General features: G+C 57.8%; 1 protein-coding gene across 1 annotated transcript in view; it reads right to left on the reverse strand.

Moving 5' to 3' along the window:
• Positions 1-264: 264 nt before the first annotated feature.
• SDC3 (syndecan 3) overlaps positions 265-15,347 on the reverse strand; it is a 36,217-nt gene continuing 21,134 nt past the window's right edge. The window contains exons 2-5 of the mRNA XM_080654226.1: positions 8,192-8,309; positions 6,730-7,346; positions 5,000-5,291; positions 265-4,103 (exon numbers count right to left, since the gene is read on the reverse strand). Of these exons, the coding sequence (XP_080510352.1) occupies positions 3,937-4,103; positions 5,000-5,291; positions 6,730-7,346; positions 8,192-8,309 (1,194 nt within the window). The 3' untranslated portion in view covers positions 265-3,936. The remainder of the gene's footprint in view (positions 4,104-4,999; positions 5,292-6,729; positions 7,347-8,191; positions 8,310-15,347) is intronic.

Genomic DNA, 15,347 nt, shown 5'->3' on the forward strand with positions numbered 1-15,347 from the left:
GGGGGTGGACCACAGGGCCCCCCACCACAGCCTGGCCCTCACCCAACCACAGCCTCGCCACAGTCAGCTCCGTGGTTTCCGAACACTCAGCCAACAGCAGCTTTTACCATAATGATCCCCACAAGGGGTTGCTGGTCAATTCCCCCTGCTGGGTTCTCAGGTTCTTTTAAAGTAGAAGGTGGCTGTGGTCCAAGAGGGGCTGTGGGCTGCCCCACCCCCCCCCAAATGACCTCTATGTTTATCTCACACTCTGGCCACAGCACATCATTTCAGCTTAATTTTATTTCCTCTTATAAATGGGCACAGCACAGGGAGTGTTAAAAAACAAACAAAAAACCCAAACGGTTCCTTCACAAGCCTGGGACAGGTGAGCACCCACGGGGGCAGGCGCCTTGGTCGTTTTCCAGTCTTCTTCCTCGACTTCTTAAAGTTTTGGCCATGAACTCAGGATAGGTGTGGTTAATAAACAGGTTATGGAGGGAGAGAGGACAGGGAAGGCCTGGGGCGGGGAAGGACAAACTCCCACCCACCCCAGGACAGGTTCTTGGAGGGCTCTGTACAGGAGGAAGGACGCAAGGGAGGGACACTGTCTTCAGGGGGCTCCCTGGAGCCACGCTGCCTACAAAAAATATTTACATGCATTCGCCACGCTGGGCCCGGTGCACTGCGCTGCCAGGTGGGCACCGAGGGATGCTGGGGCCATTAGCCCTTAGGCAGTGACTCCAGGCCCGGTCTCAGCATCTCTGTAAATCTGTACAGTTTATGAGCTTCTATTTACAGGCGGGAGGCCTGGGAAGCAAGTCCAGGGTGGTGGCTGTCAGAAGAAATTCAGAGAGCTGAGGCGGCGGCGGCCACTCCTGCCCGGGAGACAGACGTGTTTGCTCCCTGTGTCCAGCGCCCCAGCTGGAAGCTTGGACAAATGACTGTGCCAGCCCCAGGGGGGTCCAGCGCTGAGCACCCCAGGCCACCACCCGCAGACCTGCCGGGCCCAGGCTTTCAGGGGAGGTGCTCCCTGTGGCCCCTGGGAAGACAGAGCCTGGCTCCAGACACAACGGGGGGTGGGCCCAACCTTCAGTTCCCAGCCTGCCTTGTGCTCCCTGCAGCTGGGCCCCAGGGAGGTCCTCAACCCATAACAGTCCCCCTCCTTTGGCATTGGCCATGCTTCCAGGAAAGGCCAGGGCCCACCAGACACCCTCCCCGGGAGCACTGGGGTGTCTGGGGATCTGGGCAGGCCCTGCCCCCACATTGCACCTAGGAGAGCGCCAGCTCATCCTTTGAACCGACCTCGTGGATCGCCTTACCCGTCTCGGGCTGGCCAGAGTGGATCTGGGCTGGCAAGACGGTTGAATTTCATAAGGATAAAGCCTGAACATTTGCCCAGGGCTCAGTGAACGAGGCCCTCAGTCTCTCCTCTCAAACGCTAAGGGCACAGAGAAGAGGCCGGTGCCAGAAGGTAAAGCCCCGACTTAGAAGTCAGGCCCCGAAGTGACCCATGCAGGCCACCCAAGGCCCCTCCAGCCAGTCCGAGCCTGAGTCACACATCCTATGCTGGACCCGCCGCCATCCCACCACAGGTCTCTGGTTTCCCAGCCTTGGCCTGCCCAGGCCTTCTCACCAGAGCTGCTGTCCCAAGACAGCAACCCGCCAGGGATCAGGGGAGAAGGAGGCTGGGGCCTTGGTGCCATCCATCCGTGCCCCAGCCCTTCCTCTCCAGGGGTGATTGAGGCCAGGTCACCGTCAACAGTTTGTGGGCCCGGATGCCTCTCCCCATTACATACCCTCCAAGGCTGGGACCAGCTGGGTTCCTCACAAGCTCCCCAGCCCTACTGAGATGGGTTTGGGGTCTGCAAGAGGGAGCCCCAGCCTGGAAGGAGGAGGGTGAGCAGACAGGCTGTGGAAGCCCCGAGCCTCGCCCTCACCGCTGCAGGCACCCCCACCCTCACCCAGCAGAAGTCTGCTGCCAGTGCATCTTGAAAAGGGAACAGAAATAAAACCTGGGGTCCTGGCTTTCACCTGGGTTGCAGGTGAGGGGTGGGGGTGTGAGCACCAGCCAGCTACCGAGCAGACCACATCCCAGGCTCCAAGAGCCCCCACTGCGCGCACCCTCCCCAAAGGAGATTTGTGATCCCACATTTAAAATAGCCACAGAAGTGGCCCCACTTGCAAGGGTAAAGAAGGGGGAGGTGGGCTGGGAGCCGTGACACCCGTCCCCACCTGCTCTCAGCCCTCAGCCTGGGGCAGGGCGTCTGGACGGGCTGCTTCCAGCTGCAGGTCCATCCAGCTGCAGCCAGAACTGCCAAGTTGTTTGGCCAAACAAGCAGACAAGGTGTCAATGGGGGAGGCCCAGGGAGGACCCTGGGTAGGGCTGAGGGGGGCCTGGAGAGGCCGAGGGGAGAGGGTGCAGAGGGCCCGGGCAACAGGGCCCACCCTCACAGGCACTTTGGAGACTTGTGTCCTGGGAGGCAGTCAGCCCCTAGCTCAGAGCAGGAGAGGGATGCAGGGAGGCCAGGGGCCAGACCACCTGCTCCCTCCCCACCCGGGGCCTTTGGTCCTAGGAGATCCATGCCCCCTCCCCAGCCCTAGAATTCCAGGAACCAGCCTGCCTTCCTAAGCAAGGCTCCCGGCTAGTGGGGAACTGGCCCCAAACCAACCCCTTTGCAGGCTTCAGAGAGGAGGGAAGCAGGCTGGGGTGTGCAATGCCCTGAGGGGCCTTGTGGCAGCTCCTCCCACACACTTTATGGGAAAGGCCAGTGCCCACCTGTCTTCCTCCGGTGTGAGAGCAGGCTGTGTGGGATGAGACTGCATCCACGTGGGATTGTGTCTGACACACCGGGGTTGGTGGCAAGTGGTTGGTGGGGGCGCTATGGTGAGGGACTGAGTCTGACAGGGCAACTCAGGGGACCCAATATGGGCTGACTGTTCGGCTTGGTTCCACCCTCTCAGTGAGCCTGAAAGCTAGAGGACAGCGTGCATGGTACCAGATTGTATGTGCATGTGTAAAGAGACACAGTGAGGGAAGCAGGCCACACCGTCACCAGCAGGTGACAACGACTGTGACTTGCATTGTCGTAAGCATTTGGGGGTGCATGAGAAACACATGAGAAGAAACATCTTTCGGAGGATGTTCGTGTCTGTGACATATCTGGACTGGCGAGGTGGTCAAGATTGCGTATGGTTTTGTCATTTCGTGCTTCTGTCTTTGGATGTGACAATATGTGTGACCTTGTGGGAGATGGTGTCTGTGCAGAGTCCACTTGCAAGAGGGAGGTCAGAGCCCAGCCCTCCTCACCAGTGACTGCCAGGACACTCTTGGGAAGCTAATTCCTCAGGGACAGACTGGGAAAGAGGTGAAACCTTCGGATGCATGTGCAGTGGGTGCAGTGAGGGTAGAGTGAACCCACAACTGGGGCAGGCCAAGACAAAACACACTGCAACAAGGGGCACACTCTTACCCGGGTATAAAAGGGCCCTGGGAAGAAGCAAGAGGTGGCAGTGTCTCCATTTCAAGGGCTGAGCTTATTAATGCTTGTTCTGGAAACTAGCCTGAGTCCCTCTCTGCCCTTAAAAGAAGATCTCAGCAAGCCCTGTGGGGCCAGGTTGGAGTTCAAGCCCAACTCAAGCCCCACCCTTTCTTCCACCAACCAATCAGGAGCTTCTTTCCTGCTACCCATCTGACACGAGGTCCTGAAGCCCCAGGCTAGTGGAAGACAAGAGATGAGCTCGTAAGGGCACAGTCTAGGGCAGAGGGCAGTGCCCCCTGAGCCTTGGGGAAGATCTGTGTGAGGCTAACAGTCTGGGCAGACCTTGAGAGGGTGGGCAAAGATGAACTGGGGCCAGGCTTTCTCCCAGGCCCCGTCCTAGGCCAGGGCTGGTAGAACAGGCCGGGGACTGGGCAGAGGGGCGACGCTGAGGCTCTGGGGAGGCACTGTGGCTCCACTAGGCGTAGAACTCCTCCTGCTTGTCAGGCTTCTGGTATGTGACGCTCGCCTGCTTGGGCTCCTCCAGAGTGTAGCTGCCCTCGTCTTTCTTCTTCATGCGGTAGATGAGCAGGGTGACCAGGAAGGCGGCAAAGAGGGCGCCCACCACCCCACCCACAATCACAGCTGTGGAGGAAGAGAGCAGAGGTCATGTCCAGAGGAGGGGGTTGGGTTGGGGGGGGTATGGCTTGGAGGCGAGGGGAGTACCTGGGGAGAGGGGCAATGCCCTGAGGGAAAGGGGCAAGAGTGGGGAGAGGGCTGGGAGACTGGAATCTGAGACTGGAGTTGCTGCCATTTGTAGCCCTCACTGCAGCCTGGCCAGGTCTAGTTGCCTAACACACACTACCCATCGAAGCCTCACAAAGCTCAAGGTTGGGGCTATGGTCTCCATGCAATGTAAGGCAACGTCAGTGGAAAGATGCTCCAGTATTTCATATACCATTAGGAAATAACAATTCTGCCAACTAAACTACGACCCATCCCAACCAGAGGAGTTAACATATGAGCAGATGTGCACTAAGAATTAAGTGCAAAATGATGATCTCCATTCTACAGATGATGAAAGGAGAGCCTTGGGAGGGGAAGGACCTGCCCGAGGCCATACTGCTCCTCCTTAGTGGGGAGTGGGGATTGGACCTTGAGTCCAGACTCTTCAGGAGCCTCAGCCAGGGCAGGTCCTCAGTGACTGGGGTCAAGGCTAGGGGCAGATCAAGCTAACGAATGGGCTCAGAAATCAGGACCCAAGGAGGGAGGTCCGGGAGGGTCAACCAGCATGGCCCAAAAAGCAGGGGTCAAGGGCAAAGTCTGAACAGGGGACAGAGGGTCCTGAGGAAGGTGCTAGAGGTAACATGAAGAGTCAGTTCCTGGGATGGGTGAAGATCAAGGGGGGAACCAGAGGGCAGGTCCTGGGTAACGAGGCTCCTAGGAAACTCACACCCTGACCATCCTCCAGGATTCCTGGAGGGCAAACTGAGGCCCAGCCAGCTGCCCCACCCTGAGCTCCTCCTGAGCCCACGTCTCACCTACAAGCACCTCCTTCCTCTCCAGGATGCTCTTCTGCGGCAGCTGAGCTGCCGAACTGCCCGAGTCGATGGCATTGTCCAGGAGGCCAGGGCCGGGGCGGGCACCCTTGGGCAGCGTCCCAGGTGGAGGCGATGGCTTAGCCACAGCCCCACCCACGGCCACCACCTCATTGGCTGTGTCTGGCTGCGTGGTCTCTTCCTCTGGCAGCTCAAAGTCCCCGCTGGGCCCCCCACTCACTGGTAATTCTGGCTCATCCCGGATTGTGGTCAGCAGGGACTCTGGAGTTGGGGTCTGTAGAGAGATGGCATGAGCCCAGGCCTCAGCACCCCCTGCCACAGGGCAGCCACACACACGCACACACACACAGTGGACTAACACTTACCAAGCACCCTATGTGCCAGGCACTATGCCAAACACATTATGAGCATTTACCCTCACAACCTCTCCATGAAGGAAGTATTGTGAAGCCCAATTTACAGAACAGGAAATAGGCTCAGAAAGATAGCTTCTTCCACAGCTAGTAAGTGGAAGCAGCAGAACTAAAATGCAGATCTATCCAATGCCAGCATCTGTGTTTCTAACCATTTACTACACTGTCTCTCTTCTCTCCTGGCCACATACTGTCCCCATCCCATCTCCGTCACTTCCCCCTCCCGCTGCCTTGGGGGATTCCTGTTGAGTTTCTATTCCGGGACTTCTGGGTGCAGCTGTTACACACTTGGGCCAGGTCCCCAGTCCACATGCCTGAGGTGGAGGTGAGTCACTTAGTCTAGAGGTCAGTCCGAGAGCACAACTGCAGAGTATGATGCCCCTTGGCCAGGTGTCCAGGGAGTAGCCCGTGTGAGAGAGGAGATGGCACAGGTAAAGTGCACAGCACTGAGCTTCAACCCAGCTACAAGGGGTCCCCAGGGGCAGGGTGCTCACTCAGTCACCTTCAGACTAACAACACCACCAATGACTATGATAATAATACAAAAACACGTGGTTTGTTTACCACGGCCAGGAATTGTCCTCAGCACTGTGGATATGTAAGGGAACTTAATTCTCTCAACACTATGATTTACATTCTTATTTTCTCCTTTCACAAATAAAGAACCAGAAGTATAGTCCTAGCTGGTTTGGCTCATTGGATCTGAAGGGTCCCAGGTTCGATTCCAGTCAAGGGCACATGCCTGGGTTGCAGGCTTGATCCCCAGTAGGGCGAGTGCAGGAGGCAGCCGATCAATAATTCTCTCTCATCATTGATGTTTCTATCTCTCTCTCTCTCTCCCTTCCTCTCTGAAATCAATAAAAAAAAATTTTTTTTTAAAGAAACAGAGGTATAGAAAGTATAGAAAGGTTTGATGGCTTCCTGAAGTCCCGTGGCTAAAAAGTGGCAGAGGAATTCTGACCTCGGCTGCCTGGGTCCCGAGCCTGCGCTGTTAACAGAACACACAGGCCCTGGACACACATCACACCCCCCCCCACCAACACACACATCACCCTACTCCTTCCTAATATTCTACAACCAGCCTGATCTCTCTTCTATCCCCATCCATCTCACCCTCCATGCTTATCCTGTGACTCACACCCAGCAGGGGCACTCCAGCCACATCCCTCTCTTGCCCTCCCCATCCAGTCTGGCTCATCTCCAGAACCTTCCCATCCTCACCTCTGCCCAGCTCCATCCTCCCTCCCCATACCCTGGCCCTCTCCTCTGCTCTCACTCCCTGTCCTCTCCCCTGCTTACCTGAGCCACCTCGGTTGGTCCGGGGGCAGTGGTCCCCAGGGGCAGGGTGCTCTTCTCTGGGGTGTCAGGCTCCTGGGTGGTAGCTGGCCTGGAGGGAAGGGCCCTTGGCCTGGAGGTAGCTGTACTGACCAGCCTGGGTGTTGGGGCCTCAGTGTCCAAGACAGCCACCGTGGTGGGAGGTGAGGGCGACTCTGGGGTGGTGGCCCGGGCCGTGGCCGCCGTGGTCAGGGGAAGAGGAAGCAGCCTCCGTACGCCGGTGGTCCTTATGACAGAGGTGGTGGCCATAGGAGGGGGTGCCGCAGGGATGCTGGGAGCGGCGGTGGCCACTGTGGCAGGCACCAAGGCCACGGTTGGGGCCCCTGTGGTTGTGGCAGCAGTGGTAGCCATGGGAGTAGAGATGGTGGTGGCTCTCTGGCTGGGATCTTCTGGGACCTCTGTCACCATTGGGAGGCTAGTGGCTGGCTCTGGTGTGGGACGCTCAGAGGGGAGCTCTTCAAACGGGGTGCCCACGGGCTGGACATCCACGGTAGGCAGCACAGCAGGTGTGGTGGACACTGCCAGGGCCATGTCTGGGCTGAACCGCATGGCCGTCTCAATGCCTGACTCCTGCTCGAAGTCTGAGGGGTAGGGAGAGGACAGAGCTAGGGATCTGGGCATGAGGATCCCAGGGAAGCAATGGCCATCAGATGAGGGGCTCCCAACCCTCACTCCTTGCACAGTTTTCCCAAGACAAGAGGAGGGAGAGGAGGAAGGCACAGTCTGGCCAAAGGTTACCAGGTGGCTGTTCCCCTACTCCTCTCTGCCTAGCTGAAAGTTCCTCGAGGGGACCATCTCTTCCAGGAAGCCTTCTCTGACTAACCCAGCCACCTAACCTGGAGCTTCTAACAGGCTGAATCCAGGCAGTGGTAGGGCCTACTGGCCGCAAATCTCACTAGAGGTTGGGGCAGCAGGGGAAGGGCATTCTGGGAAGAGGCAGGGGGTACCTTAAGGACTCCCTAAGGCACAGGCAGAGGGCAGGGGTAGAACGAGTCCTTCCTACAAGGGAATGCTTGAGCGATCTGGAGGACTCAAACCACGTCAAGTGAAAGGGACTTGGGTGGAAATGAGGAGAGAAAGAGAAGCTGCATGCAGCTCCTACGGGGCCTGAACCAGGCACAGGAGAAGCGAGGAGGAGCCAGGAAGGTTTGGGAGTGGAGGCGAGGACACAGAGCAGAACCATGGGGAGCTGGGAGTCCTGGGCGTGGAGGCCATAAGGCCCTGGTTCCATCCCCAGGATAACTGGCCCTTCTTGTGCTTGAGGTCCATGGGGTACCCCAGCCTGGCCTCCCCTCCCGCACACCACCACTTCAGTGAGCCTGCAGGGGGTCCTGTGGCCTGAGATCAGCCTTGCGTGGGGTACCAGAGGCAGACTGATGTGGCCAGCACGACATGCACGCAAGGAAAAGGAAGGGGAGGTACTTACAGCCCGAGCCGGACCCCGAGTACAGGTCGTCCAGCTCGTCATCGGGGAAGGAGTCATCGTCCCCGGAGCCCTCCAGGTCCACGGGCCTCTCAAAGTTCTCACTGCGCCAGCGCTGAGTCTGGGGAGGCAGACACAGGCCCTGGGCTCAGCACTGAGGCCAGCAGCCCGGACACATCCAGAGGGACAGAGTGACAATGGAGGGGCGGCATCAGGGTGGCCTCCAGGTGGGCAGAGTGGGGTGGGCCTGATTACCACTTCCTGCCCACCCAGGGGCCAGGGAAGCAGCCCGTCTTGCTGACGGCCACCCCTGAGGACCCGTCACTGCCCTGCCCCCTGATCAGAACCGCTGGGTGGCAGGAGCAGTTTAGAGCCAGAATGCTGGATTTGAGTCCTGGCTCCACCGCTTACTAAATCTGTGACGGACGTGGGGCGAGTTACTTAGTCTCTCTGTGCCTCAGTTTAGTCATTACTCATAGCAAACAGCATCTGCCCTATCGGATAACGTGCTAAGGGGTGTGCAGAGCTGAGCGCCTCATAATCAGCAGGTGCTCAGCACAAGCTAGTGTTACCCTCCACGTGGACCCTCTTCCACAGAGGACAGAACTGAGGCCCAGTTGCCCAGGGCACCAGTTGTCCGAGATGTGACAGTCAGACTTGGCTTGGGACCCAAAGTCTCACACCTTGAAATTCCAGACAGGACAATTAGTCCCAACAGACAGGCATGGTGTTGTTGAGATCTGGGGCTCTGGGAGGGAATTTCCATGGATAAAGGTGGGGGGCAGGGCGAGGAGTGCAGGCTCCAGCCCTAGGGCCTCCCCAAAACTAGAAGTCAGCTCCTCTCACCTCCCTACAAAGGATCTCAAAGGCAGAGTCAGCTCAGGGCCTAACGCTGCCCCAAGGTCTCTGGGGTCAGGAGAGCAGAGAAGGGCTCCTCCCAGGCCCCAGACTCCCCTACAATCAGAACCTGGGAAGACGGGGAACTGGGGCTCCTGGGTCCCTCCTGCAGCCCTGGGCTGAGAGCCAGCACTAAGAACATCCAAGACAGGCCTGCAACCCCCTGGGAGGAGCAGGCTTGGCCTCCCCTCCGGCCACACCTTGACCCTGATTCCAGACAGTCCCCGCCCCTGAGGGCTTTCCAGAGGAAGGCGAGATTGACTCCTGCTGCTCAGAGCTGAAGGTTAGCACCTGAATCTTAACAGAACACACAGAGGCTCCAGGGGAGGAGTGGGGGGCAGCCTGTGCTTTGGAGCTGGTCCTGCCCGCCTCCAGCCTCATCCAGGGCCCTCTGCACCTCCCATCACTGGTTCCAGCAGCCCTGGCCCCTCTGTTTCTGGAACAGGCCTGGTCTCTCCTGCCTCTTTTGCTCATGCCGTTCCCTCCACCTAGAATACTCTTCCTTCTCCATCTTTGTGCCACGAACTCCTGCCCCTTCTTTCGAGAAGCCCTCCTGCTTTATCTTTCAGAGCATCTCCTGCTGCTGAATTAACATCTGTCACTGCTTTGAGCTGTGGCAAGAGTGAGACAGGGCAGGGCTGAGGCTGGGAAAGCCCACTACAGAGGGCCTTCAGTGGCCACGTGATGACTTTCTCTGAGTGCAGGCTGGACACCCGCACTGTCTGACTGGCATGGAAGCCATGGCGGGTATGTGAGCAGGAGAGGGGCTGGCTCAGCCTCTCACCCTGCCCTGACAGGCCCCCTAATGGAATTCGCACAGAGCTAGAGAGAGGATCCCAATCCCAGTTCCCTGCCCCGCCTCGACCACCTGCTCCAAAGCCCTACCCAGGCAGGGCAGGAGGCCAGGGCAGGGGGCCAGGAGATCCCCCTCCCCCCGCCCACCCCCTGTTACACACACACACACACACACACACACACACACACACACACACAGTCTCAAAGTAATGAATTAATCAGTATTTACTTGCTACCAGTGAGTCATGGAGTGGAACAATTAGTGTAATTGCTCCCGTGACTAATTGCTGGGCTTCCTCCACTTAGACATTCCAGGAGCTCAGCGCACCCATCCACCATCGTCCAACTTTCCCCAGCTCCCGTCTCCACCCCCCCCCACCCCCCGCAGCCCAGAAGAACAACCCCCGGGCCTTGGGGTGACAAAGCTAGAAGGAAGGCTCCCCACACTGCCGGCCTCCAAACCTGGGCCAGCTAAGCTGGAGTCCCTTGGAGACTCTGCTCAGTTCTTAGGCAAATTACCTGAAGCCAGAGACTGCAGCTCCGCCCAGGGCCACCCAGCGGGATGGGGACTGAGCAGGACCAGAGACTGCAGCTCCTGCCCAGGGCCACCCAGCGGGATGGGGACTGAGCAGGACCAGGGCTCAAGCTCCACTCCTGGGTGGGGCCATCCTCACTGTCCTCCCATCTTTCCAGGCAGGCCAGGGAGATCTTTAGCTGGGAGGAGATATTCTAAGAAGTCTGTGGTCCCTAGGGACTTCCAAAGTGGGGTAAATGTAAGGACCAAAATGGGGCAGCCTATGATGCCTCAGTGACAAGTGCTACACAGCAGCCCCTGAAACCCTGACCCCAGAAAGGCAGAAAAATCCAGAGACCCCCCTACCCCAAAGCCACATAGACCCTTGAAATGAAACACAGAAACACAGAGAAACACAGAGAAAACATATACAGACACACCTAGACACACACTCACCTAAAGGCAGCCACAGAGAGGTAGCGTGTGTTGGCATGTCTTTGGGTACAAACAGGCACATGCATGGGGGGCGGGCACTGGGTAGGGGTGCATGCTGTGTAGCTCTGAGGCTCAGAGACAAGCATGGAGCCTCCTGTGAACCCATCAGCCTCCACTCAGGTAGCTCTCACCTAGATACCATTCATCCCCAGATCAGTAGCCATTGACATGACAACCGTTACCATGACGACCATCTCCTCCATGCTAAGGACCAGGAGCTCCAGCTCCCCACAGAGGGGTGGGGGGAGCAGGAGAGGGAGAGATCACAGAGGAACAGAGAGGATGACAGGGAGGGGGGAGGACAGAGACATGGGACGAAGAGGCAGGGACAGTGGAAGGCCAGGGGTCAGGAGTCCGAGGTGGTGGGGGGGGGAGTGGAGGGAGGACTCGCTGTGTGAGAGAAAGAGAAGGCAAGAGTGGGAGGTGGAGGGAGAGAATTCTCTCACATCTTAATTTAGACTCACACTCATCAGACAAAGCTGGGGAAGGGGCCACCTCGGTGATTTTCCAAACCTGCATCCAAGAGATCATTCTTTCCAGAAAATAAGCAGCCCCTCGATGGGGTGGAGGGGAGGGTGGCCAATAAGCCCAGTCACCCCTGAACTTGCCCTGGGAAGCTAGATGCTGGGAGCCCCTGCAGGGGTGGGAGGTGGAACGCAGAATGCCATCTTGCCCAGCACCTCCCCACAAGGTGACTGAGTGCCAGCTCTACCCGTCCCTGGGCCCGCCCAGGGTGTTGCTGGTGGCTGTAGTGCCCAGGGGGACGAAAGGGCAGAGGGAAAAGATGGGGGCGGAGAACAGCCTGGGAGGCAGCAGGGAAAGCCTCAAAAGTCACAAAATGCCAGAGGAGGGCGGCGACAAACAGCCTTTGACCCCCAAATGACCTCTCATTTGCATAACCATGCATAATTAGCATAATAACCATTCCATTCCCTTAAAGGAGAACTGATTCAGAATACCCAGGACCCTTTGGCCTCCCCATGACCCTCACTGCACCCCTCCAGGTAAACTCACACCCTCCTATGCCTGATACACACAACACACACACACACACACACACACACACACACACTGCAGCTAACAGACAATCCAGGGACATCCTCATGCACACACCACACACACATCCCAGCACACACAGCCACGCCCTATAAAACACACAGCTATGCACTCACACTCCGGCGTACACACACATAATTACTTACTGACCCCAACCTGTGTGCCTATCTTAGCGCACAGACAATAGAGCCATGTAGTAAGTGGGTGACCATCCCATGACCACCCACTTACTACACCCCTGCTACATGTGCACACACACAGACACACAAATGCACCCTGCCCACACCTAACACAGCCACGAATGCCCCACAAAACTTCAGCACAATCTCATCACCTCACCCAGGGCACGCACCGACCCCTCCTGTCCGAGCACAGCACCGCACACATCCCCACGGAGGGACACCTTCGGGCTCTGACACCGAGCCCCCGACTTGGAAACACCATGTCTCCTGTTTGCATCCCCACACCCTCACGCACAGACTCGGGCGTAGGCAGGAGAGGGTGCCCACGGCAGAAGCCTGACCTCTGCTTCCCACATCGCCAGTCCCAGGAGCAGTCACCCAACCGGAGGCTCCCTGGGCAGCCAGTGAAGGTCTGAGACCCCCAGTGGAGCCACCACCGCGGCTCTGCCCACCGCAGACGAGGGCCACACTGCCGGTGCTGCCTGCCTCCTTCAACCCTCACAGCCTCCCAAAGTTCAATTATCCCCATTGCACAGATGCAGACACTGGGGCTGGAGACACCAACAGGTTCTCAGTCTCTGGAATCGTTGCCCAGGGCTGTCCCCAACCCGCTGCTCACCCAGGGCTCCTGCACCCATGACCCACATCCCCCTCACCCCTGCATGACCTCAGCTCAGAGCTACCCAGAGCCATCCACACACATGCAATGCCTATGCTCACTGTGCACACACTCTAACACACAACAAACACACCACATGCTCTCACACACCATCCTACCCACACGTTCCCGAATAGGCACCCACCCCATCATATGCACGACCCCTCTCTGATGCCCCCCAACAAGCCCCGGACACCTGCACCCCAGCCCCCTCCACACATGTGCACCATGTATAACACCAGGCACATTCGAGCACATACAATGCCAGGGGGACATGGTGGCACCCTTCCCAATGGACTGACATGGCCCTGTCCTCTTTCCTCACCGTCCCCTCACCACCATTCCTCTTGAGCTGACTCACACAGCCTCACCCTAGAGGCACCTCAGGCCCCCATAGCAATCAGAGGGCCCCCCTCACGTACCACTCACCCCTACAGCATCCTCCCCATAGAGTTTCAAGTGAGGTGCCCAAAGCAGCTGGGTGTCAGGTAAACCTCCTTGCTTCACAGCCACTCGCTGAGGGTGGTGGACACAGGCAGGGAGAAAGCCGGGCACCTCCCTCTGCCCTCAGCCTTCTGCCAAGACCAGAGGTCTGGGGTCTCTCATGCCCAACCCCCACCCCCAGAGAAACAGGACAGCACAGAGGTGAAGCCAGAATGGGTCAGCGCCCCCCCTTACTACTCGCAGGAAAGCAGGCAAGCCACTGAATCTCTGCAATCTCAGTTTTCTCATCTGTAAAATGGGGGTAATAATAGGATGCAGCTCACAGACTTGCCAGGAGAATCAAATAAGATCATGCAGGTAATGAGCTGAGCACTGTACCCAACACCTGGAACTGAGCCAGTAAGTGTAGTTGTGATTATTGTTAGATAGATGTTAATATTTCTATCATTACTATTTCTGAAGACTTGACCTCAGTTAGGCCTCACCGTCCTCATGAGGGGAACAGAATCAGGATGACTGCCCTACGGATGAGGGTATAAACGCCCAGAGAGGTTAAGAGGCATTGCCGCGGCCACCCAGCAGGGGAGAGTGCAGAGAGAGAAAAGGAGAGGTTGGATGAGGAGAACGGGTGAGTTACAGACACAGACACGGACGCACAAATTAGGTCAGCTGGCAGGCCGCCAGGAGCCAGCACCCTGTGCAGCGTCAATCATGCTGCAAACGCTGGGAATGAAACCGCGTGTGATTAAGTCTGCGCGAGCGTCCCTCCCCGCGTTAGCCAGACGCAGGCACTACTCTTCCGGTGACTAGAGTGTGAGCAGGGATTGGGATCCCAGCTTTAGATTCAGTCTTGGGTTCCCGTTCAACTCTACTTGTTTGCTGGGTGACTCTGAGCAAGTTACTTAACTTCTCTGGGCTTCTATTTGGTTAAATGGGAACAATAATAACTCATACTCCACAGAGCAGCTGTGAGAGTCAAGTGAGATAATGCACCAGATAATAAGCTGGCCATCCGTTGGTATTTCCACCGCACACTTCCCACCTCAGGGCTCACCTTACAGCTAAACCATAAGGCCTGAGTGATCACTGAGTGTAACTCTCCCATCTCACAGATGGGGAAACTGAGGCCCCAAGAGGGGAAAGAGGGGCAGGGTGGGGAATTACCACACAAAGCAGCACTCAGAGAGGTAAAGTGATCTGTCCAAAGACACACGTGACTTAACCACCAGCTCCTGGAAGCAGGCGGTCTGTGCAGAGACCTGTGGGTCCCTATAGGCTTCCTCCCCGCCAGTCCCCGTCCCCAAAAAACCCTCCGTGCTGTGAGAACCCAGTGCCCCTCACGCTCAGCAGTTCCAACCCGGAGACCCAGAGCGTCACCGCAGGAATGTGGGCCCCGGCCAGGCTCTGGGCAGCGGGACAGCCAAGGGTGCTACACAATGGAGAGCCGGGCCCGGGAAGGGGAAGCCTTGGTCTCCACCCCCAGCCCGGCCACAGCTGCCCTGGCTGGGAACCAGCTTCCACCCCATTCACTTGCTGCTGGAGGGAGTGAGGGCCGGGAAGACTGCACCTGCTGGGGAAGGGGCCACAGAACCCAGGACCCAGAGAGCAGAGGGCTTAGGGGACGAGGGGGAGGGGTTGCAGAGAAGACCCAGCCTGAACTTGACAGACCATCCCGCCCGAAAAAGATCAGCCCTGGCCAGTGTGGCTCCATTGGTTTGGCACCTTCCCATGCACCGAAAGGTTGCCGGTTTGATTCCCGGGCAGGACACACACCCAGGTTGCGGGCTGGATTCCCGGTGGTGGACATGCAGGAGGCAGCTGATCTATGTTTCCCTCTCACATCGATGTTTCACTCCCTCTCCCTCTCCCTCCAACTATCTATCTATCTATCTATCTATCTGTCTTCTTTTAAAAGCTCAGGCACACATTGTCACTGACACACCCTCCCACCACTGATTCCCAACCCTCCCTGCCCCGCCCCCCCAATCTTCCACAGGGCAGCTCTGAGGACAGGAAACACCCCTTTGGGCCCATCTCATCTCAGCCAACTGCTCTGCAGAGGACATCCTGGACCTCCTGGCAACGGAGGCCTCCCCACCCCACGCCCCAACTCCACCA

The sequence above is a fragment of the Plecotus auritus genome (assembly GCF_963455305.1).
Source record: "Plecotus auritus genome assembly, chromosome: 2".
Taxonomy (NCBI): domain Eukaryota; kingdom Metazoa; phylum Chordata; class Mammalia; order Chiroptera; family Vespertilionidae; genus Plecotus; species Plecotus auritus.